At 35.8% G+C, this 25,483-nt stretch overlaps 1 protein-coding gene and 1 pseudogene across 1 annotated transcript; one reads left to right on the top strand and one right to left on the bottom strand.

The window, feature by feature from the left end:
- Window positions 1–6,087, bottom strand: part of LOC107572405 (glycerol-3-phosphate transporter-like) — a 27,620-nt pseudogene extending 21,533 nt beyond the window's left edge.
- On the top strand, window positions 5,929–10,323 carry LOC107572404 (uncharacterized). Its single transcript, XM_016258841.1, has 7 exons — window positions 5,929–6,169; window positions 7,406–7,653; window positions 7,778–7,892; window positions 8,065–8,087; window positions 8,718–8,807; window positions 9,320–9,463; window positions 9,700–10,323. Exons 2-7 carry the CDS (start codon window positions 7,414–7,416, stop codon window positions 9,826–9,828), a joined length of 741 nt encoding a protein of 246 aa, XP_016114327.1. The 5' UTR covers window positions 5,929–6,169; window positions 7,406–7,413; the 3' UTR covers window positions 9,829–10,323.
- Window positions 10,324–25,483: the final 15,160 nt, after the last annotated feature.

Below are 25,483 nucleotides of genomic sequence, written 5' to 3'. Positions count from 1 at the left end.
TTCTTTCTCTTTGGAGTGTTACAAGCTGTTTGTGAATAGATAAGATCCCTAAAGTTGCAAAGACTAAAGTCTCAAAACCAAAGAGATATTCTTTATCAAAGTTAAGACTCTGCCACGCCCCCCTAAAACGGCTCGTTCTAACACGCCCCCACATATCTACCTCACTATGTGGAAATATTTGCATAATGCCACCCAAATGTTCACACAAAGAAAGGCGGCGTGGTTTCAGTAACCGCAGTTAGTGTTGAAGCAGCATGTCAGGGAGACGCTGTGTGTTTCTAGGCGAAAGCAAAAGCACTTTATTTGGCCTTCCGAAAGTAGATGCATTTAGGAATCTTTAAGATTACTTACAGCAGAACAGCAATGCATTTTATGGACGACCGTTTCGTGAACCTAGGAGAGGAGGTCATTCTGACTTTGCTATGACAATCTGGCGCTTCTGAATCAGCTACTGTTTTATTAGTATTTAGTTCAAGTATTTGCTATTGACTGTTCAAATGCGGAGTTTTGTGCATCGTGTGTGTGTGTGTGAGTGAAAGAGAGAGAGAGAGGTGTGTGTGTGTGTGTGTGTGCGCGCGCGTGAGAGATCGACACAAAAAAAAAAGCATCATATGACCCCTTTAATATAGAGAAACGTTTTTATAATTTGAAATAACTGTTTTCTATTTGAATATATTCTAAAATGTAATTTATTCCTGTGATGCAAAGCTGAATCATTACTCCAGTCTTCAGTGTCACATGATCCTTCATTCAATCATTCCAATATGCTATTAATTGATTTGCTATTATCAATTTTACAAAAAAAAAAAAAAAAAAAACACTTCACAATAGTACATACACATTCATTATATTCTTGAAGGCCAGTATGGCTGGAAATGAAACCAAATACACAGTGGACTAACCTGACTGCTTGGAGCTGAGCTCTGTGCACTGGCGATCTTCAGATCATTAGGGTCTGGAGATACAGAAGCATTCGCCTCAAAACCCATCAACTAGTGACTAGTGCTTTGGGACAATTTTTGCACCCAGGCACACTTGCACAAAACAACAAGGCAGAGGACATATTTACTTGCGCTCTATAAGAAAGAGGAAGCAGATGACTCCCATAGCAGCGATAACACCAGGGACGATAAAGGACAGACCACAGTTAGAGGAGACATAATATCAAGCGATCAAAGAGCCCAGAATGTTGCCCACTGATGTGAGAGTTCCACAGACCCATGATGAGGCCTCTCCTGATACCACAACACATTATGTAACATTTATTTAGGAGGTAATAACAGATTTAGAGTATGTAAAATAACAGCAACTAAGAGGATAAGCATTCCTTCATATTGAGTGTCTGAGCAAAGGAAAACACTTTTACAGTTTTTATTGACTTTATGATGTTAGTGGAAAGTGTAATGCTTTTCACCTGCCCTTGCCAAACCAGTTACCAATGCAAGTCACAACACTAGGCCAACCAGTGGTCTGAACCAAACCATTGGCCACCTTCACACAAAAATGAATGAAAACGTTGAATTTAATCAATAGAAAGTAAGCAGCAAATCAGCATATTACAACGATTTCTGAATGATCATGTGACATTGTAGACTGGCTGCAGAAAATTCAGCTTTGCATAACAGGAATAAATTACACCGTTCTTTTGAGTTTAATTTGTAATATTTCACAACATTACTATTTTTACCGAATTTATCAAATAAATGCAGCCTTGGTGAGCATATCAGACTTTTTTTGTACAGGTATGACTCCCACCTGAACAAATATATAGAAGCCCAGGCAATGGATGTCATAGACGTATCCCAGTCCAAAGAGACAGGTGAAAAGACCACTGCTCAACATGCCCACAGTCAGGTACAGGCGAATGGGCAAACGCCCTCCAATTATACCACTGAAAAGGTTGTATTAAGAATGTCAGCAACTAACAAACAAATTCCATTTTGGTGCATTAGTTCAAATGGTTTTAGTAAGTTAATTCAAAACTTTGATTTAATATTTTCAGGCATTTTTCATGTATTAAAGGGGTCATATGATGCGATTTATATCGTTCCTTTCTCTTTGGAGTGTTACAAGCTCTTGGTGCATAAAGAAGATCTGTAAAGTTGCAAAGACTAAAGTCTCAAATCCAAAGAGATATTCTTTCAGAAGTTAAGAGTCAACCATGCCTACCTAAAACGGCTCATTCTAACACACCCCACATGTCTGTCACTATGTGGGAAGATTTGCATAACGCTGCCCAAATGTGCACACAAAGGCATAACTTTTATTCTCGCAGTAGTATTGTTGCTGTCGCCATGTTGTGAAGGTGCTGTGTGTTTCGTTGTGGAAGCGAAACTACTTTGTTTGGCCTAACATTAATGGGTGAGTAAATGAGAAATTTAACTTCTAGATTTCTGAAAAACACTTTAAGCCATTTTAGTGTAAATGCATAAATATTTGAGTATTTTGTATCTGTTCTTACCTGAGATACATGCCTATGGCATAAGCACACAGGAAAGAGTAATCCATTGCTCCGAGTAACTGCTTATAGTTATTTCTGTCTATAGGGAAAGAAAAACAGAGATACCAAATATTTAATGCACTGGCTGAAAATGACAGAAACATACAGTATATTGCTATGAATATATTATACTATAGTATCTGAATCTTACCGAATGGTTTCCAGCTGCAGTCTAGTTCTGGGTGAAGCACAGGCTGCTGACTGCTGCTGCTCTCTGTAGGTACTCGCATGACATGAGAGCAGTTCTTATGCAGCTCACTCTATATGAACACACACACACACACACACAACACAAACTCACATCTGACAGCACATACAGTGGGTATAGAAAAGAATCAAAAGAACCCCCCCCCCCCCTTAAAATAATCACATTTTGTTGCTTTGCAGCCTGAAATGAAGACAGTCATTTTTTTTGTTTTATCCAGCTGTATTTACTCGGTGCAAAAAATATATATAAAAATCACTGAGATGGAAAAAGGATCACCCACTTGTGTCAGTATTTTGTTAAACCACCTTTTCCTTTAATTACAGACTTTAGTCTGTTGGGATTTATCTCCAACTCTACTAACTCTGCACATCTAGACTTTGCAATATTTGCCCACTCTTCTTTGCAGAACTGCTCAAGTTCAGTTCAATTTGATGGTGAGTGTTTGTGGACTGCAGTCTTCAAGTCAGTCCACAGATTTTCAATGGGGTTGAAGTCTGGGCTCTGACGAGGCCATGCAAGGACAGTCACCTTTTTCTCCTTCAATCACTGTGTGGTCAGGTTTGCTGTGTGCTTTGGGTCATTGTCATGTTGGAAGGTAAACCTTCTTCCCATTGACATCTTTCTGGCAGAGGGCAGCAGATTTTTCTCAAGAATTTGTACCAAATACCTTCCACTTCTTAATAATAGGCTGCACTGTTTCTAGGCATTGATAAAGCCTTTGAAATTTTTGGTATGCATCTCCTGACTTGTGCCTGTCCACAACTGCATCCTGGAGATCTTTTACCAATGCCCTGCCACCCAGAGTCGATTGTTTGCTTCAGTTGCACTACCAAGGACTGACATGCTCCAGGAAAGCTCTTTTCATGCTGAGCTAATCAAAATGACCACAGCTGATCACAGTTGAAAGTCAAATGGCTTTGTGTGCCATTGAGAAGGTGATTAGCTACACCTGATTGAGTTTACAAGTCATTTTTAGGAGGAGGTTGATCCTTCTTCCAACTCAGTGATTCTGTTTTTTAACATGTTGGTGTTAAAACTTTCACTTGGATGCTATAAGTTGCACTGAGTAAATACAGCTGGATAAAACAAAAACTGTGTCCGGCAGCATATTAAGGCTGACTAAAGAAAGTTCAACACGGTTAGATGGCTGCGTGCCATGCACTCCTCGATTACACTCAGATAAAATAGTTCATATGTGACAGAAAATGGCAAAAAAAGCACACTGTGTTCCAGTAAGCACAAGGACTGCTGATAATAGTTCTGATCATGCCATCTCAGAGCAATATAGTGTTGTCTGAATGTTATGTAACGAAGAGATGATAAAAGATGGGAATCAGAAGAAACTGAATAATTATGATTTTGATTCCAATACGGTTCAAACTATATACTACAAACAGGGGTGGATTTAGTGATTTGGGGTCCCAAGACACAATATAGGAATGGGGCCTTATACATTTGCACACATTTACCTGGATCAACCTCGAGGTTCCTTTCTCTGTTGTGATGCTTGCTGCTGCACAACGGTAACCCATAGTTGTGTCCAATGTTTCTACATTTTTCATGCACATGTCATCATTTTTGCCCCACCCAGTGCGTTTACAATATTCAAGTTTAAACAGGTTATAACAGTATCAGAGTGGGTTGGACACTGGGTGGTGCTTTGGCGCAATTGCCTACACTCTCCAAAAGCTAATTCTAAACTTGAAAATACATTTATTTCAAGTTATTTTAACTACAAATTTAAATAATGACGAGGAAATTATACATGTACACACCTAAGGATTATATCAACCAAAAATGAAGAATACTGTATATGTGCAGCGCATTCAGTGGTGTGTCAGAGTTGATTGCCTGTGTGGAAAGTAACTGCGCATGCATCCTCTACTTGGGATCTTCTCATAAACGAGTAAGCGGCATTTAAAACAATAAACATATAATACGCACTGTTGCTCAATATTTAATAACAGTTTCAGATGCATTACATTTTAATTTGCTACAAGGACACACAAGAAGCCCGTTCAACACGGACAGCTGTCGTGGTAGTGAACACAACAGTAACCGTTTGCGTGTCCGCGCTTAATGTGCATCTCCTGTATAAAAAGCATTTTAGGGGCCCCTTGACTTTTGGGGGCCCAAGGCGGTCGCCGACCTTTTTCCAAATGGTTAAGCCCACCTCTGACTACGAAACAAATTTTATATTAAAAATACTAGTGTTTTTAAGTACATGCAGTCTAGTCTTTAACTTTAGTTTACAACAAAAATAACTAAAAACGTGTGTAAAGAAAATGTAAAAATGAATAAAAAATATAAACATTATTTCTGGTAAATGTAATGCATTGCTAAAATTAAAAATGGATTTTTTTTTTTTTTTTTTACTTGCATAGCACTTCTCACAATACACAAATCTGCTTTACAGAATATCAAGACGTTGATGTTTATATTATTTTAATATCTTCATGCCTTATAGTCATGTTTACCAGCTCTGAGATGAGCAATAATATAGTTTGCTTTCTGTGACAATACAAGCAATCAAGCAGTTAAGATATATTATAGCAAATATATCGCCATACACATGTAGACAGTATGTGGATATAGTTGGACACACTTATACATTCAACTTTATAATAAAGCAATATTATGGATAGAGGGCTCGCATTTGTCCCCATTGGTGAGCAAGTGATGTAATGCTACATTTCTTCAAATCTGCTCGCATGAAAAAACAAACTCATCTTCATCTTGGATGACCTGAGTGTGAGCACTTTTTTTTTTTTTGGTGGACTATTCTCCTTTAAAGGGTTGTTGAATTCGCCAGGGGTTGAGTTACCTTGACAGTGCTGATGGGCTTCCTGGACAGATGAAGAGCGAAGCAACGGTGCGAGCTCAGGAAGGACAATATTTCAAAATAAAAGACCCCATTTCGGCGTAAAAATGATCCTTGCAATATAACATTTAAATTAAATGTGTTATTAAAATTTTTTAATAAACTGGGGAAAAAATGAATGAGCACATGAGCCAAGACAAAGCTGTAATGAGCCAATGTTACTGAACATACATAAAAAAATGTAAAGATTTATTAACATTCATTACAGAGTGCACACAATAAATTACTGTATATATAATATTTCATTATTATTATTATTATTATTATTAAATGATAGACTCGTTCAGTAGAGCTTGTGTGTCTGACTTCACACTGCCGTTGTCCGGTTGTTTTCTTCTCTACTCAGTTATTTGAGTGTCACGCAGATGCAGATGGATATCACTCTGGGTCATTATGAATAGCATTATAAGGCGCAGTTACTTCGCTCAACAATGTTCAATTGTTTACATACAGCTCGTCAGATTTAGCCTGCTCAGCAGATCCGTTTCGTTGTAACATTAGTCACATAGTGATAGCGATACGAGCGAAAGCAGCTGGCAAGAAAAGGCTCGTGCAGAAAAGCGCTTGTGCTGGTGTGGAGGTTTGTGTCTTTAGCTTCAGCAATATTGTAGCTCTGGATTTGCTTCCTGTATTAAACTGCTGGCTGTTATTACTAGTGATGCATGGGTGTTTCTAGTCTGTACAAACGTTTACTTTAGTAACCAGAGTTTACATGCACAGCCATTGTTACTGTTGTTATACATTCCTTGGAATTAAATTAAAATTAAATATAAGGTGTTCATTATGGTTTTTCTGGAGGAACCATAACTGTATTTTATAGTAACAGGTATTGCATTTTGTCGGAACCATTGCTTAGTGTGGTCCATTTTTTGTAAAGAAATATCGTTTTGCTAATTTCTCTAATTTCTAGTGTATAAAACCTCTATGTGAAATGTCTCTCTTTTTTTTTAACAAGCATAACAAGCTTGGCCTTCAGGACATATTTGTTAACCTGAGGGGTTTCAGCTAAATATGAGTAAATATTAATTTGTCCCTTTTAAGTGATTTTTGTAATTTTTGCAACCACCGTGTCTCAATACAGTGTTAAACGTTCATTGGTGTTATTATTAACTCAAATTAAAACTGCATAGCATTCTTTTTGTTCATTAAACTAAAGATTAAATAAAATAAAATACAAATGAGATAAAAATGTTAATAAAAAAAGTGAAAGAACTAGAAAATGAAAGAAATGTTGCCCTGCCAATTGAAATAAAATATGTTAAAAGTTGAAGAACAGAAAATAACTCAAACTGAAATACAAATAAAATAAAGCTAAATAGAAATGTTAAAAAAAAAGACCAAAGCAAAATGACTAAACCTAAAACTGAAAATATACAAATAAAAGATCATTTAAAATATTAATAAATATATTGTGATTTTGCAGATTTCTAGCAAAAAATATGCACACACAAAATATGGGACAGCCATTAAAGCCTTTGCAATTAATTAATTAATTATAATTACAGTTGGATATCAGTTTAATATATTATTCCAAAATTATGGCATAAGTTAGCGAAGTTTTATGGTTTTACTTGTTACACAAAATAAAGAATGTTAAGACACCCAGACCATTTTATGTTATATAATTTCTCTTAAATGCAGGATTTTTGCCTCTAATGGTTTAAAAGAAAGTCTTGGGACACCAGAATGTACATCTTTTGCCTGTTTATTAACGGATTCATTCGTTTTACGACTCGTATGTAAGAGAGAAATGTTCAGGGAATTGACGTGACAACTTTCAAATGTTTGGATGGTTGCGTTTACTCTGACCTTTCAGGTGCAGTGATGGTGGAGGATGGGACCGTCATGAGGGGACGGGTAATGGTGTACTCCGTGCCAGGCTGTCCACACTGCATACAGGCCAAAGCTACTCTGAGTACGCTAGGTGTGCCTGTGTGTGATGTGGATGTGAACAAGCACAGAGAATTAACAGCACGATTGAAGGAGCTCACAGGTCACAGTGTCGTACAACAGATATTCTTCAATAACCTGTATGTGGGAAACAACGAGGACCTCCAGAACCTGGTGAGACAAGAAACAGTATCTGATGCATGATTTCACTACTGACTAACAGCTGGCTTGATATTTACTTCTGGGAAATTAGCAAATTGGCAATAAAATAGAGTTGTTGTTTTTTTTTTGTTCTTAGGATCCTGAGAGGCTGGAACGTCTCGTCCTGTCAGTAAGAGAGGAACCCGTGCCGCTGGATGCTCCGCCTGTACCTGGGGAAAATAGCTTTGACTCTGATGGTGAGGTTGATGGAGGTTAGTATGTCATGAACAGTCTGCTTGTTGTTGTGTTCAGAAAAACATGCTCGGATGTAGGGCTGCACGATAAATCGAAATGGAATTGAAATCACAATTAATGTCTTAACCCATTTAGTGAAAAAATTATTTGTGTAAGTCTAAACCTGTCCATTTATGTTGATTATACCAGTTTATACAGTTCAGAAGTTTGGAGTCAGTAAGATTTTTTTTCTTTTTTTTTTTGGACCTTGAATCTGGAAATAAAGTTGAATTAATTAATTTATTCAGCAAGGACACATTAAATGGATCAAAAGTGACAGTAAAAACATGTAAAATGTTACAAAAGATTTCTATTTCAAATAAATGCTGTTCTTTTGAACTATTTATCAAAAAAAACATAAAAAAATTATGACAGTACAACTGTTTTCAACATTGATAATAATAAACATTTCTTGAGCAGCGAATCAGCATATTAGATTGATTTCTGAAGGATCATGTGACACTGAACACTGGAGAAATTATGCTGAAAATTCAGCTTTGAGCACAGAAATAAATTATGTTTTAAAATAAATTAAGATAGAAAACAGCAGTTCTCTAAAATCGTAATAATAATATTTCACAATATTACAGTTTTATTGTATTTTTGATCAACTAAATGAAATACTTGTTGAGAATAAGAGACTTCTTTCAAAATCATAAAAAATTCTCACTAACCCCAAACTTTTGAATGGTAGTGTACTGAAACTGTGGAGGTATTGAAAACAAGAAAGACTTGAGAAACACTGGAGTAAAGGATGTCTGTGAAGGTTATTATCATTAGTAATGCGTGTCTTCATCCATTAGGTGGCACTTCCTGATGTTGAGCCTCTCATTCATTTTGCACTGAACTGTGGTGCAAAGGGCTGCCCTCCAATTAAGACATACACACCACAGGTTAACATCCAGAATACTCTCAATTACAATACAGTCTATACGTTCTTTCTGACAGAGTAAAGCATATGTGACCCTGGACCACAAAACCTTAAGTCGCTGGGGTATATTTGTAGCAATAGCCAAAAAAAACATTGTATGGGTCAAAATTATCGATTTTTCTTTTATGCCAAAAATCATTATGATATTAAGTAAAGATCATGTTCCATGAAGACATTTAGTAAATTTCCTACCTTAAATATATAAAAACTTATTTTTTGATTAGTAACATGCATTGCTAAGAACTTCATTTGGACAACTTTAAAGGTGATTTTCTCAGTATTTAGATTTTTTTGCACCCTCAGATTCCAGATTTTCAAATAGTTGTATCTCGACCAAATATGGTCCTATCCTAATGAACCATACATCAAATGAAAACTTATTTATTCAGCTTTCAAAAAAATGATGACTGGTTTTGTGGTCCAGGGTCACATATAGTGTTTTACAGTCAGATTTCCCTGCATGTGTCACATCAGGACATTGACAGTCAGTTGCGTGCTGCAGCAGAAGCGTTCCTGGAGAATGACGACAGCTGCGTGATTGACAGCGTGGGACGAGAAGTGAAACTCAGCCAGATCTTCAAGTGGTACAAGGCAGATTTTGGAGGCACCGATGAGAAGGTATTACTAAAATACATAATCACTCTCGATTCATGCACATGTGGTTTCATTTAAAGCAATAGTTCACCCAGAAATAAATAGTTCATTCATATTTATGTTTTTCCTTCTTTTTTTTCTGTGTAACACTAAAGGAGATACTTAGCAGAATTTCCAAGCTGCTCTTTTCAATGCAATGCAAGTGGTTGGTTCTGTCTTTAAACATACACTTGCTGAGTTATTAATGTTTTCTTTTTTAGCTGCTGAACTGGGTGTTTGACCATATGGGAGCATCACAGAAGAAGAGGACTCTACAGGCTCTGCTGTCAGAAGGAAAGGTCAAAGTGAGCTATCTGCCCTATAACTGGTCTATAAACAGCACAGACTGAACTAAACCACATTCTCATGCACATGATCACTCTATCACTCATTTATTGTGGGTACACATTAAGCCGAGACAAGCGATTCAAATCAAAACTGTACGCTGAAACTATGCATTTTGATCCCTTTACCTTGTTCTTCCACCTCCCAAAGGGCAATGTGATACTGTAGCCTAATATTTCTAATGAAATTTTATACCTATAATTTTCCAAATTGTATTGCAGTGTTTTGCACTGATTGTTATGCAGTTACATGTTTTAAATATTCTCATGCAAGGATGTCTTTAATTTATCTGCATTATTATATGTATTGTACTGTATATATATGTTGATTTATTTTTAACATTTAGTTAATATATTTCAGCAACACTATGAAAAGCAAAAAAAATTACATGGAGCGTAACGAAACATACTTTGCACAGATTTGACTATCGTGCAAATTTCTTGTAATTTACACTTTCGAAAAACCTCAAGGAAAAATTATATTTAATTTATATATACACACACACACACACACACACACACATATTTGAGAAACACTGCTTTTTCAGGCAAATAAATTATAATAATAAAATTAAAATAAAAAATAATCTAAAAATGAAATGGAGTAATAATTTATATTCATAATTTTAAACATAATTTAATATTTATTATATTATTGTATAATAATATATATATATATATAAAGATATATTTGAAATATCTATCTATTCACAATGTTGTGTTAAAGAATACTTCAACGAGAAATTAAAATTTTTGTCTTAATTTACTCACCCATAATATAACACAATATTATTTTCTTTTCTTCTATTAAACAAAAAAGTGGATGGCAATTTAATTTATACACCACCATAAAGGAAAAAAAATGCATCTAAAAGTATACAATATGACTTTTAAGATATATTCCAAGTCTTAAAAGAGTTATATGATAGCTTTGCACGAAGATTAGATTCAAATTATTCACTGATATTTTTAATTAGCTGTACATTGAGTGCTGGCCACTGTCTAGACGTGTTTCTTCTCAAAAGACCTGTAGGGAAATGTGTAGGACATGGAACATTTTGAGACATGGGTCAGTTTGTGGATCTTTCATGCTGTTTGTTGTACTGTTGACTCTCACTCTGTCTGAATGATGGATGTCTTCAGCAGAGAAGCGAGCTGCACACATATCAGTTCATCAGAATGACAGTAGCATCCAATACTTTTTGTAATACATGATGTTACTCGATAAATTATTGAAAGGGCGTCAGGGCTGATGGAATCTCATAACTGGTTTCTCATAAACACGGCCTATTTTGTATGATGCAGCTCAGTGCCTGATTTGATCAAGGGTTAACAAGAATTCCCATACTATTTTTATAGAAAATTAGATCCAGACTGAAACTTTCTGAAAAGTGATCCCTCATCTGTCTTGTCTCGTCTGATGCACTCACTCAACCAAGCTTTCTAACCACAACCTCGCCCCTCCTCTCCCCCCAACCATTCGAATTTCTGTAGGCAGGAATGATTTGTAATGATATTCTAATGGGCCGCTTTGTGTTATCACAAAGCCCGGAAACCAACGTTGTAGTCCAAACGAGCCATTCGTTGTAGTTCTTGAAAAGGGATTTTTAAAAAACGAAATATCTCCCTTTGGAGTGGACTTTGAGATTTGTAACTTTCTAGATCTTTTTTATGCCCAAACATACACACAACACACTGACTCAAATTTAAAAAGTGAAAAAGCATAATAGGACCCCTTTAAAGTGAAGAGTTTGTTTCAAATTAGTAGACTGAAAAAGATTTGGTGTAAGATTTACAATTATTAATTAATTTACAATTAGTAAATACCACAGATAAACCTCAAGTTACATACTGAAATAAATGTGAAGACTGAAATAGTATTTCTTATAAAACATACTCCAATAATACTTGTCGTTATACGTGTTGTTACTAAGACTGAAATGTAGCAACTACTGATGTAGCAAAACTAAAATCTGCTTCACACACCTTATTTTACAATATATTTTAGGATTTGAGCTTGCTATCAAATGTAATGATGAGCAGAAAGCTTGAAATAAAACAAAGACCACACACTTTTAATGACTCACCAGTTCCTAAGTTATCAGTTTTAATCATTCTAACAAGCATTCTCACTTATTGAACCACCAAGTCATCAAACATTTCATTTTTGTCCAAATAAAAATCAACTGAAAACTATTACAGTGCTATATGAGTCATATAACAAGAAAGCATTAATCGAATGGCCTTCATGGGCATGAAATAATGTGGACATTTCTTGAGTGTGGCCTCTTGTGCTCGGCTTTATTCACTGGGGAACACTTCCGAGTTCACCTGGTTTACTCTATTAAAATATCATGCAGGGTTTTTCACTGTTCATACCTGTTGAAGTGCTGCTTATTCATCTGACAGCTTCTGCCTGTGTGCGTTAATCGAGCTGCACGTCATCACAGCATTGTGTTCAGAGATCTTGACCGTGGTGGTCTATGCCATCATTTGCCACAAATCATCTGAAAGATCAAAAGGAGTGTTAACATCAAAGGTAAGTTTGTCAGATTGTCCTTGAAGAACACGGGAGGGAATAGATGTTGTGACTGCCGCTGAGATTATTGATAAAAGAGGAATTTAATTTTCTCTAAAGCGCATCTGAATCACTCTTTTTTAAAAGGAAATTGGGCCAGAGAAAGCCACATAAACCAGACAAAGAGCTCACAGGATGCTTTCTCTTCAGTACAGCGAGGAATTGGCCCAACTTGCTGATTTTCATTACATCAGGTATCAGGCGTTTATGACTGTCCCTTGTACTTGTGTCGCATTTGGCGTCTTTTTCACAATCTGCTGTTGTCAGCATAGAGCATAGCTTATGTAAATGTATAAACTATTGGTCAAAAGTTTAGAATAATTAGGATTGTTTCATGTTTTTGAAAGGCATTTTTTATGCTCACTGAAGCTAATTATTGTCCTTTATTTGATCAAAAATACAGTAAAAATAGTAATCTTGTGAAAGATTGTTTCAATTTAAAATAACTGTTTTTATTTTAAAATGTAATTTATTGCTGTGATACAAAGCTGAATTTTCAGCCTCATTACTCCAGTCTTCAGTGTCACATGGTCCTTCAGAAATCATTCTAATATTTTGATTTGCTGATCAAGAAACATTAATTATTAGCAATGCTGAAAATAGTTATGCTGCTTAAGTTGTGCAGCTGTGCTGCTATTTTTGTTTGAACTGTAATTTTGTTTCAGGATTATTTGATGAATAGAATATACAATATATTATAATACTCACACATGCTCACATACAATGTATACCTATGCAATGAGCTTAAAAGTGTGAGAGTGAGTAACAAAAATGGTTGTACTGATGCACACTTCATTACATGCTCGCAGTGTGTCTGTATTAGTGCTGGCTGTGAGCATATGGTTGTCATAGAGACTCATGGGGACAGGCTTTCTGAGGAAAAGGCCAGAGCTATGCAACACATTTTTTTTAAACACTCTACAAGCTCTTTCTCTGCCAACACGATGATGTTAGTGTATTAGTCAGGTTGTTTTTGATGTAACGTCAGTTTATCTGAAGAACTGATCGATTTAAGATAAATATTGTGGAATATCTCTATGGGAATATTTATTTTCCTGTCTGACAGATTTGAGATTTAATAACAGTTGTACAGTTAAAGGAACCATTTTGAGGAATGTTTTTGAAAGAAGTTACTGGCTGCTGAAAAGAGTGAATATATAATATATATGAATTACATAATATGAATAAATAATATATATTAGCAATATTTTTATATTATAATAATATTATAACTTGAACATTAACAAACTATATATATATATATATATATATATATACATCAATTGATTCAAAAAATAGAATTATTAATAACCTGAAACAGTCAGGGAAAGAATAGAATAGAATAGAATAGAACAGAACAGAACAAATGATTATGTTGATTCTTCTAATATATCTATTAAAGCACCAGGCATCAGGACAGGCTCTCAACAAAAGGATTTTGTTGGTTCTGCAGCTAATGGAGTTATTTAACTCAGTGACACTCTGCCACATTGCTAAATTTCTTATATTGATCAGACAACACTCTTCACTGATGAGAAAACCTTTCAGACGGAGTCTTTAAAGATCTCATGTTATCATCAGGCGATCACAGTTTTCTGTTTCACTCTTTATTGCTCATGTATGGTATTTCCTAATGAAACATTTGGGCATGTCATGGGTTCCAATCAGTGTCCTGATGTCATTTTCCTGCAGCTCCAGAGTAATTATTCCCATGATATTTACGATGCAGATTATTTCAATTCACATACACCTGGGTGGTGCATGTGCCAACTGAGCAACTGCCTTTGAGATGAATGGGAACGTTAATGGATAGCTCTCTCCAGCTATTTTAGTGGCAGATGCTATTAGAGGGAGAAACATGCTCATACTAAACAACATTTTAGTCCACAAAATGCCTCTACATGCAAAATGAGTCATTCATATTGTTGACTTCCTCAAAATTGAAACGTGCAATACGAACACTAGCATCTTTACTATACATTAGCACAAGACCGACAGACATAGACTAAAAGCTGCAAAACCCCAGTGTTGATAGTTACAAAAGCTAAAAGGTACATAATTGGTACATTTACCCCTATCCCTTATTTCTTTCATATCTGCTAAAACTTTATTTTGATTGTCCTGACACCCTGCTGACTGTAAGTAACTTTGCAAGTACATGTTAACTTACTCTACTAACCCTAACCTAAAACAGTCTGCTAAAACTGTAATGAGAGTTACTTGACATGTACATAGTTTCAAAGTAACTTATAGTTAGTAGAATGTCTGAGGACTATCGAAATACATTTTTGGTAACATTGTGAGAATATAATTAATTCGGCCTGAGTCTTCTTGCATTTTATCTCATATATGAATGTAAATCTCTGTTTTTGTGCTTCCTAACTTCAGTAGTTCTTTTCTACAGAACAAACTTCCTTTTACTTTCCGCTGTTCACTGTCTCACCCCACATGCTTTCTGTTCGCTCTTGTGTGGAGATTCTCTTGGGTACACTGACACTGCCAGATATAATACAAAAAGGCATAAGAACATCACTGAAGGATGTTGCAATATTTATGATATTTATGCAGAGGAACTTCCTGAAAGTAACTGTTAAATTTGGACTTTTATTCCTGAATTTGACAGATACGATGTAAAAACTACTGTTAAATATATATATAAATTTTTTTAACTGTGGTTGCCAGATATTCACTTTAACAATACATTGCCAATGTTTAATGTATGCCAGTGTTTGTATATTTTGCATGTCTTTATGTGTACATAATTAACTAATATAACACAAACTTCAATCTGTTTTGTACCTAAAAATACACGGATAACCAGCATAATAGTACAGGTGGCAAAACAAAAGGCCACAGGCCACACGATGTTCATCACAATATGTTTTTCCAAGATCCATGGCTAATAAACATGCATAAACAGCAACATATTCACCCACACAAAAACAAAACTCTATCAGAGAGTCTTTTATGGGGTGCCAAGTGTAACCTGACTATGCAATTTCATGGACTAAATGAACTGCATGACCCAAAGAGTAGTTACACTCTAATGCATTTCGCACACAAAATGACAGACGCCAGTTGCATTTAGTTCAACCTATTCGATGGATGAAATGCATATCTAATTCACTGAATGAGCATTTTGTGACATGCTGGAATCATTTGTTTTTCGGTTAAATCAAATACATTTTTTACATGTTCTACAGCTTAAATTTCTAATTCAATTATCAGACTTTACACACCAGGTCACACACATATAATGCTGTTAATATTGAAAGCAAAGCTAATTGCTAAAGTAAATTGTTAATTGCTACGAAACAAGTGCACAAATCTTTAGATAAGAGAGGATGCCAATTAAAAAGTGTTTGATTAGTTAGTTAGAATCATAAACACGTATGAATATTTAAAAGGCAACAAAAGACTAAAACTAAAAAACATGCTTATCATATCTGTATATTAAAATGGGCATTATATTATTTCATTTACATGATCAGTGCTGCTTGTATGACAAAGACTTCAGATAACAGCTGGAAATACCCATAGGCAAATCAGTCAAGTATTATTCAGCAATAAGGTACATTTATGCAACATACATCAATATTTGATATCAACTGTATAAACTTTAACATTTCTAAGATGGTAAGCTATGAATGAAGTTTGCGATGACACGATGCACCACCTCTTGATGTCTAAGCAATCGAGAAAGAGCACTAATTGCATTTTGAGTGAGGTGCCTCTCAGCACTGGGTCTGAAAATGACATGCTTGATGAGAGTGCTTAATACACACTTCCTCTTCGCAGCAGGTACTAATGAAAAAAGATAATTTTTCCACAAGTGCCACTTGGCGTAATATAACAAGTGATGTCATCAGAGCCAGGGCAGTATCAAATATGACAGAACGGAGAATAATTACACTTACATAAAGTGTGATAGGTGAGAAACAGGGGTGTATGAGAAAATGATGAACTAAGACACTGATAAAGAAGACTTGAAAGCAGGGATGCCATCAAATGCATGCGTCATTACTGCTTTCAATTACAAGTCACATTCTGCATATCTTGCTATGATAAGAGAACGGCAAAAAGCAGCAGTCATGATGATAACTGAATGTGTTATCTGTTTGAATGAAATGGGAACTGTGTTCTACAAGCACAAAGACCCAGGCGTTTCAAGGACAAATACTGTATGTGGCAGCACAAATATGAAGTACCCTGAGCATTGTACTGTTGCTTTATAATTTCCTTCACCACTTGAGGGGAACAAAGTGCTCCTTCACAACATGTGCTTTCTTTGTTGAATAACTTTGGGGTTTGGGGAGATACAGTAGCATGACCTTCATTAAAATTATCATTCTGTCATCATTTACCCCCCCTCATGTCATTTCAAAGATGCATGACATGAGGAACCGAAGCAAATTCTTTAAAAGTAAAAGTATTTTTTCAAGTCCTTACTCAACAATCTTCAACGTCATCCTCAGTATTGTCTGTAACCCACTAGAGAGCGCAGCTTATATTTTAGATGTTGAAAACTGCTTGCATTTTAGATGTTGTCAGTATGTCCATATTGTACATTTCAGCATTTACCCAAATGCACAAAAGTGGATGTTTTTGTACTTTTATGTGTACATATATGTCAAAGGAATAACCATTAAAGGGTCTCCTGTTGAAAGAAGTCCCTGTTTCTTTGTTAGAACGACATCAAAACTTGAGCTGAAGCACTTAAAAATGCAATTAACATTACTCAAAGAGATGCCTGGAGATTGTATGCTATTTCTGTTACATCCGCTGTGTTTCTCAGACGACTCTTCATGGGAAAATATGCTTCCTGTTGTCAGTTATGATGCCAGCCATGGAGAAGGTGTTGGGACAATAAGATATTAAACAGGCCCATTTATTTGGATCAAAGTGATGCAAAGCAGTCGTCTTGCAAATTACATCTCCTATGCAAACATGCAGTGAACTAAGACAATAGACACGGCTATATTACCCTGTCTCAACACATTTACATTCATACCCTGGCCATTTCTGGAATACCTTTGGTATTGTATCTGAGGACACAGTCTACAATTTGTCCTGTTGTTCACATAAAAGCACACTTTCCAAGATGTCTCTGGGGAGGCACTTCGTTGATTTTTTCCTCGCCAATTCCTACACCTACAGCTGTGAAACCACGTAACCCAGATACATCTGAGCTGTGTGACAAAAATGCCATTAATCCCTGCTGGTTTTTAAACTTGATCTTCTCAAAGATCAGATAACATTAGATAAGATTATTACATGAGATCAGATAACAGCCTAACATTAGAAGTATTTGCTGAGATGAAGGCCTTAGGAAACGTTAACAGTTACAAGATGCATGATTTCTGGTCTCATCATATCATATTTTAGCACAACAGTGGCCGCCCACATTTTCACTGGCCTTGAAAGTATTTTTCCCATTCAATTTTCTTTATTGGCATTTAAAAATTACTCAATAAAGATTTTTTGAACTAAACCATTATAAACTTTGAGAATGTCAAATATTTATGTCTTTACAGACATACAACTTAAAATCGTGGCTACAAAAAAAGCTTTCGAACATTTCCACCATTACTGCCCAGGAAAAACAATACAGTTCACTGAACACGTTTAGGTGTCACATTTTGTGACAAAACGTCCCACTACATGGGGTAAGGTGTCATGGTGGAACCTGACTATTACCCTTTTTTTTTGCCATATTTAAACAGCAAAATAATAAAAATTAAAAAAAGACACAAATTTCAAAGATAAATACAATGCAAAAATATATGGCATATATGGTTACAAGATTCCATGGAATCTTTCTTTTGCACAAAATGTTCCTTTGCTCTTCACACTAAGAATGAAGAATCTATATATATATATATACATATGAAGAGTTCCAATGCAAAAGCCTCTAAAAGCCATCTTGGTCAAAAATGAGATAACGATACTGAGTGAATGCTCTCCACATATAGTATATGTTCATCAAGTACTTTCACTTCAAATGTGCTAAATCCCAGCCTCAACCCATTCAGAAGTACCAGTACTTACATAGAAACCTATACATAGTAGCCAGAAAGAAATGCTAATTTTAAAGAAAAACGTCAGATGTACTTAGAGGCTTTTGCATCTGAACTCTTCATATATATATATATATAGATTCTTCATTCTTATTGTGAAGAGCAAAGGAACATTTTGTGCAAAAGAAAGATTCCATGGAATGGAATATATATATGAAGCCCCTTTACTCTTCTCTGCACCCAATCTTCAAGAACTGCAATATTCACATGGATAATTTCTAAATTGTTCACTGTGAGAAGAACAAACAAACAAACGAACAAAAAACACACCAAGACGGTTCTACCACACACTTCTCAAGACTAAACACATGACAGCATTCAAGTCTTCTCAATACAGGGACTCAGACTGGTGTGAAATCACAAGACAAAGTCCATAAGCTCCTCACACTCTACACCTATGCTGACAAATGCTCCCGAGTGGAGAGTTGCCAGTGCATAACACAGTATCTGTTATTACTGACAAATGACTCTTGCACAACATAGTTATTGTGCCTCACTGTCACTGGATGAAGTCCAGAATTTTTCCTTTTCTCTAAAACAACGGTGAGATATAGAGGATTCTGAGGTAACCTTTCATCCATCATTTGCATGTCACGTAAGGGAGAAAAATACAAAGAACTAATGGTAAAGAATCAAGTGAGCAGCCAATATGCTAATGACAGAAAACAATATTTGCCAATAACCAGCATCTAGCGAAAACTAGGATGATCCAGAAACCTCCAATAATTGTAAAGAAAATGAAACAATGACTCACACTGTGTTCTCATATGTTGAGATGGAGGCTTTCCTCTAGATTCTGAGGAAGCCCTTCATCAATCACTTGCATGTCATGCATGGAAGAAGAAAAAAATATGAAGACCAACTTATCAAGTCATCAGCCAGTATGCTAATAAACAAACACAATATTTGCCCATAACCGGCCAGTATGCTAGTGTGGAATTTAGACATGATTATAAATAGCAAAGGATATGCTCGCATGATTGGAAAAACACCAAATTAGTGTTTATTATTCACTACAGTACATTGTTATTGTTATATATGCCACATAGGGAATATTAGTAATGTAAAACGGATTATTGCATGTGTATATATATATATCTCTTTCTTATCTCTATTTCTGTGCTCCACTTGACTGCTATAATGACACTTTTTCTGTTATCATTGTTTTATGATGCCATCCACATACTGTAGGTTTGTATCAGTATTTGTTTGAATAAGACTAAAACGGTCAACAATGCAACAGTTATGAATGAGTTTAGAGTGGATTTCTACAGGGATGCTCTGTGTATCTGTAAAACACACATTCTCCTCGTATAGCTATCTGACCAAATTAATTCATAATCACCATCAAACTGTTCATAAAAGACGCATCTTGAACAGTACATGCTATCAATCATAAAAACGCCAATGATTCAGATCAAGAATTTGTTAATGACATTTTTGATCTGATAAAATCATGTTTCTCATAAAACACTTCCGTTCGCACGAGACAAGGAACGGGACTAGAAACAGAAAATAACATAATACCGCAAAATAAATGATGCGCACATCGTTTTTAATTGAAAAGCGGACATATCCGTTTGAGGTTGAAAACTACCTGTGCCTTAATAAGCCAGTTTATTATTGCAATATTGGCAACAAGGCAAGCCATTACCGTGCAACAAACTTGATACAACTTTAAATGGACCAATAAACCGTCGTTAATATCAGAGGAACTTCAAGAAACCTCTTGTTTAAACACCAAAATAGCATAAAAATGAAATAATGACTTACACTGAGATGCGATGTGTTGAGATGATGGCATTCCTCTGGAAGCGCACGCTGGAATGTGATGTTTCTCCTCGCGAGACAGATGAGATGAAGGTCTTTCACAGGTGCACATGAGAGCGCAGCGCTCGAGCTCATACTGACACTCAACCAGGGTCGACCAGTTTAAGAAAGCACGTGCACAGTTGTGTAAATGGGCTACTAGACGAAGTGATTGCTTGATGCATGTAGTTTCAGTTAGTGTAAACGCTCTCTCTCTCTCTCTCTCTCCCTCTCTCTCTCTCTCTCTCTCTCTCTCTATAACAACAACAGAAAACAAATAGATTTTGAGCATCCCCCCCCTCCACTTAGAGAAGCAACAAAAACACAACTGACGACTTTCACTGGGAATATTTCTATAGCTGAGGTTGTGCTTTAGCAGTCACCCTTTCAATGGCTTTTTACACATTTACTGTACATTATTTATATGTGTATTTTCTGTGTGTGTACACGCTCTCTCTCTCTCTCTCTCTCCCTCTCTCTCTCTCTCTCTCTCTCTCTCTATAACAACAACAGAAAACAACTAGATTTGTAGCATCCCCCCCCTCCACTTAGAGAAGCAACAAAAACACAACTGACGACTTTCACTGGGAATATTTCTATAGCTGAGGTTGTGCTTTAGCAGTCACCCTTTCAATGGCTTTTTACACATTTACTGTACATTAATACTTGCCTCAATAATGTCTTACTAATGACATTTTTGAATTTGTAACGAAACAGAGCAAAACAGCAGAACTCTAAGTGTTTGAAAGGCTGGGTTTCAGAATAATGCAAAGCATCTTGAGGATGCAGAATCCAAAAATATAGATATTTTACTATAAACTCACTGACAGTCTACAGTAATCATATCATATGATTCTATTATTTATTTTCCCCCTGGGGTGATTTTTGGGAGATTTTAGGAGCAAAAACTTTGTTTTCACTTTTGCAGCTTACTGTTTCAAATTTTTTTTGAAAGGCTGGGTTTCAGAATAATGCAAAGCATCTTGAGGATGCAGTATCCAAACATATAGATATTTTACTATAAACTCACTGACAGTCTACAGTAATCATATCATATGATTCTATTATTTATTTTCCCCCTGGGGTGATTTTTGGGAGATTTTAGGAGCAAAAACTTTGTTTTCACTTTTGCAGCTTACTGTTTCAATTTTTTTTCCCCCTACCAGAGCGAAGTAAGTTTCTTGATTTAAAGAGTTCTGAAAGAGTCACAACGTGTTTCCAAAGTACAGTTTAAGTCTTTTATCTCAAAAGATCAAGGGAAATGTAATTCCTTAGGATATCACTTTTTTACTTCAGTTAAGATAAGTTTGCCTCTATGTTAAATGCTTTGAAATGAAATGAATGATTCATTATTTGAAAAGAACGTCACCTTTGTGGTTTCTGTTTAAAGTACATTCGTTTTTCCATATCTAGGTGACCTATTTTTAATCCAACAGTTACAATGAGGAGCTAAATATAATTTGTCTTCAAGGTTTACATGATGCATAGTAATACATTTCCTTTTCAATACATATGTTTTGCATATGTTTCCATTCACCCAGAGTGTAGAATATGTGAGTAAACTGGAAGCAGCGCATTTCAACAGCCAAGCTGCCTTTCAGACAATGGAGAAAAAGCGAAAAATGAGGGTTTGGGAATTTAATTAATGAAACTGTGCACTCTTAAAAATAAAGGTGCTTCAAAAGGTTCTTCAAGCGATGCCATAGAAGAACCATTTTTGGTTCCACAAAGAACCATTCAGTCAAAGGTTCTTTAAAGAACCATCTCTTTCTTACCTTTTTGTAATCCGAAGAACCTTCTTTCACCACAAAGAACCTTTTGTGAAACAGAAAGGTTCTTTAGGTGTTAAAGGTTATTTATGGAAACATTTAGACAAAAAGGTTATTCTACGGCATCGTGAAGCACCTTTATTTTTAAGAGTGTGGATGCTGAAAAGGTCAGACTGTCACTGTTAGTGGCCTTTGACTTTTTTGTGCATGCAACAGTAAGGCCTTTTTCATGAGTAAATTGGTCTCATCCTCCCTCTTTAGCTTGTGGTAAACTGTAAAATGTCTCCAATTAAATAGGCAGCTTCCAAAAACATCCAGAGAATCACTCTCCGTGTATCGCTGAGTTAGCATTCCCAGCCATCTCCATGAGCATTTGGCCTTTGCATAGTTCTAATCGCTTCTAATGCGAGCTCAGTAGGGCTACATTTTCATTTTACAGAGAATGTAATGCATGCTGTAACCACCAGACATTGAGGTGGAAAGTCTACCCAATGACTAGAAATGGCTAGATTGTGCTGTCTGCCTCAGCGGTCTCAGAGCGCTCACCAATGTCAAAATGATTGAGATCAATCAAATCAAAGGTACCAGACTTTACTTCATCCTTGCACCACCAAAACATCACAGATTGGACATCTTCCTTTTGTTTTCCAGAAGAAAATCATGCAGGTTTGAAAGCAAATGAGGGCGAATGATGGGTTCTAATTTTAACCCAATAGGTTTAGCCTGGAGCAAAGAAATGGATGGCACAAGACTGAAATTTTGATAGTGTAGGATAAAAGTTGCTAGAATGAGGTTTCCTTATTGACTTCCATAGTATGAAGTCAATGGGGACCAGCAACTGAAGGCGAACTATCCCTTTAATAACAGAACAGCAACAAAACAGGCTATTTTAGAAGAAAGGAGGTTTCTTCTCTGTTTCAGCCACCTGCTGGGTGCTCTTTCTCAGTGAAGTCAATTGCTAATACAGAAGCACACATTATGCAGCTAGACACAGATGCGTTTTGATCATTTCTCTTTCCCTTACTGTTTTTGTCAGATATTGAGGCATTTTCAGACCCAGAGTCTGGGGAATACTCTCTCTCTCTCTCTGAAGTCAGTCCTTTCATCTTTGCTAAGCCCTTAGTTTTGTGACAAGTATCCGGGAACTGTTGCATAGTGCTGTAGGCACATGCAAATAATGCTAACTCTGAACAATGGACAAATTTTATCTGTTGGTATATGCTGAGAAACCATTTCCCTGATGGTACTCTATCTCTGCAGTATGGTTCAAATGGTTTGAGTGAGGAGCAAAACGTAAAGTTTTTGTTATATGGGTTTATGGAGGAATTCTTTGGACAGTGGAAAATCAATCGTTTTGGCTGCTGGAAAAAAGTAAAAGCAAACCTATTGAAAGTCAATTTTTGACAATCAAAAAGGCACATTGAATATAGAGGTGAAGTGTTTTCTTGATGCGAAGATGCTTTCTCCTATCTCTACTTAATATCCAAGGATGAGATTCGTACTGATTTTCCTTAAAAATGTGAACAATGTGAAACACTATGTCTCTGGGGATGCTATTAAAATATTGCTCTTTTTGTTCTCCTTGTTGCGTCCCGACCAGCAGACAGCCGAATGGATGGGTGCTTCTCACACAGAAGACTGTGTCCTCCCAAGTCCTATAGGATCTCAGAAAAAAGGTACAAAGCTGTCACTGAGACGGTACCCAAAAGCTAAAAGGTAAATTGTTTTACCTTATTTACACTAAATTGTACATATTAGTACCTTAACGGTACATATTAGTGCTTTAAAATTATATTAGTACTTTAAAAGCACATTTGTGACCCTGGAGCACAAAACCAGTCTTAAGTCGCTGGGGTATATTTGTAGCAAGCCAAAAATACATTCAAAAGTCAAAAATTATTGATTTTTCTTTTATGCCAAAAATCATTAGGACATTAAGTAAAGATTCCATGAAGATATTTAGCAAATTTCCTACTGTAAATATATCAAAACTTAATTTTTTATTAGTAATATGCATTGCTAAGAACTTCATTTGGACAACTTTAAAGGCGATTTTCTCAATATTTTGTTTTTTTGCACCCTCAGATTCCAGATTTTCAAATAGTTGTATCTCGGCCAAATATTGTCCTATACATCAACCTTACATCAATGAAAATCTTATTTATTCAGCTTTCAGATGATGTATAAATCTAAATTTCGAAAAATTTACCCTTATGACTGGTTTTGTGGTCCAGGGTCACATATTAGTACCTAAAGTAGACACCCATCCCTCCTCAGCATTAAATCCTAGAATGAGACTGTCTATAACATTCGTATGACTACATCATACACTCTTAAAAATAAAGGTCCTTCAAAATGTGCTTCAAGCGATGCCATAGAAGAACCATTTTTGGTTCCACAAAGAACCATTAAGTCAAAGGTTCTTTAAAGAACCATCTCTTTCTTACCTTTTTGTAATCTGAAGAACCTTCTTTCGCCACGAAGAACCTTTTGGGAAACAGAAAGGTTCTTCAGATGTTAAAGGTTCTTTATGGAACCATTTAGACAAAAAGGTTCTTCTATGGCATCGTGAAGCACCTTTATTTTTAAGAGTGTACAGAATTCCACCACTTCTGTCATGGCACAAAAATGCTATTTAAAAATTAATTTTGGTAAAATACTTTTTAAAAACCTTTATTAAACCTGACTTTATATTATTGCACTCCAGTGAATGAGAATTGTATGTCATAGGCAGTTTAGAGTTATGTGATTAACCTTACAAAAAAAGAAAAACAAACAAAAAAATAATTTCTTGCCTTGTATTTCATAATGAATTTGGGCAAGTTCAGTGCCACTCGTTTTCTGTATTTTTAATTTTTTTTCATAAATCAGAATGTGTGCGAAGGATTGTGAGTGATCGGAGGAATGCAAAGGATACATTTGATGCATTCTTCAAAATATGCAGAATAAGAGAAACAAAATGAAGGAGGTCGTCCAAGGATCCTCCAAATTGAGATATTCAGCCTTACTAAGATGCAGCCTTGCATTTGAGAGGCACCCTTTGACTCCACCAATGGTCTGAGTTTGGGGTGGGACTATTTGTCTGACCAAAACCTGCTTGAGAACAGTTACTGGGGTTGACTTCATGCAGCACTGTGCAGACCGATCACTGCTTGACTTCAAGCAGTGCATGCTGGTTAGAAATTTGGGCACGCTTTAATTTTGGGATAATTTCTCACTATTAACTAACTATCAACTACAACTTTTGCCTCAATAAACTCCTAATTTTCTGTTTATTAATAGTTAGTAAAATAGTTATGGGGTGGATTAAGGGATCTAGAATATGGTCATGCAGAATAAGGCATTAATATGTGCTTTATAAATACTAATATACAGCCAATATGATAGTAATATGCATGCTAATAAGCAACTAGTTAATAATGAGAATT

This window comes from Sinocyclocheilus grahami, unplaced genomic scaffold, assembly GCF_001515645.1.
Source record: "Sinocyclocheilus grahami isolate Dianchi unplaced genomic scaffold, SAMN03320097.WGS_v1.1 scaffold1747.1, whole genome shotgun sequence".
NCBI classification, from domain to species: Eukaryota; Metazoa; Chordata; class Actinopteri; order Cypriniformes; family Cyprinidae; genus Sinocyclocheilus; species Sinocyclocheilus grahami.
Note: the sequence above shows the minus strand (reverse complement) of the source record. Positions and strands in the feature narration are given on the sequence as shown.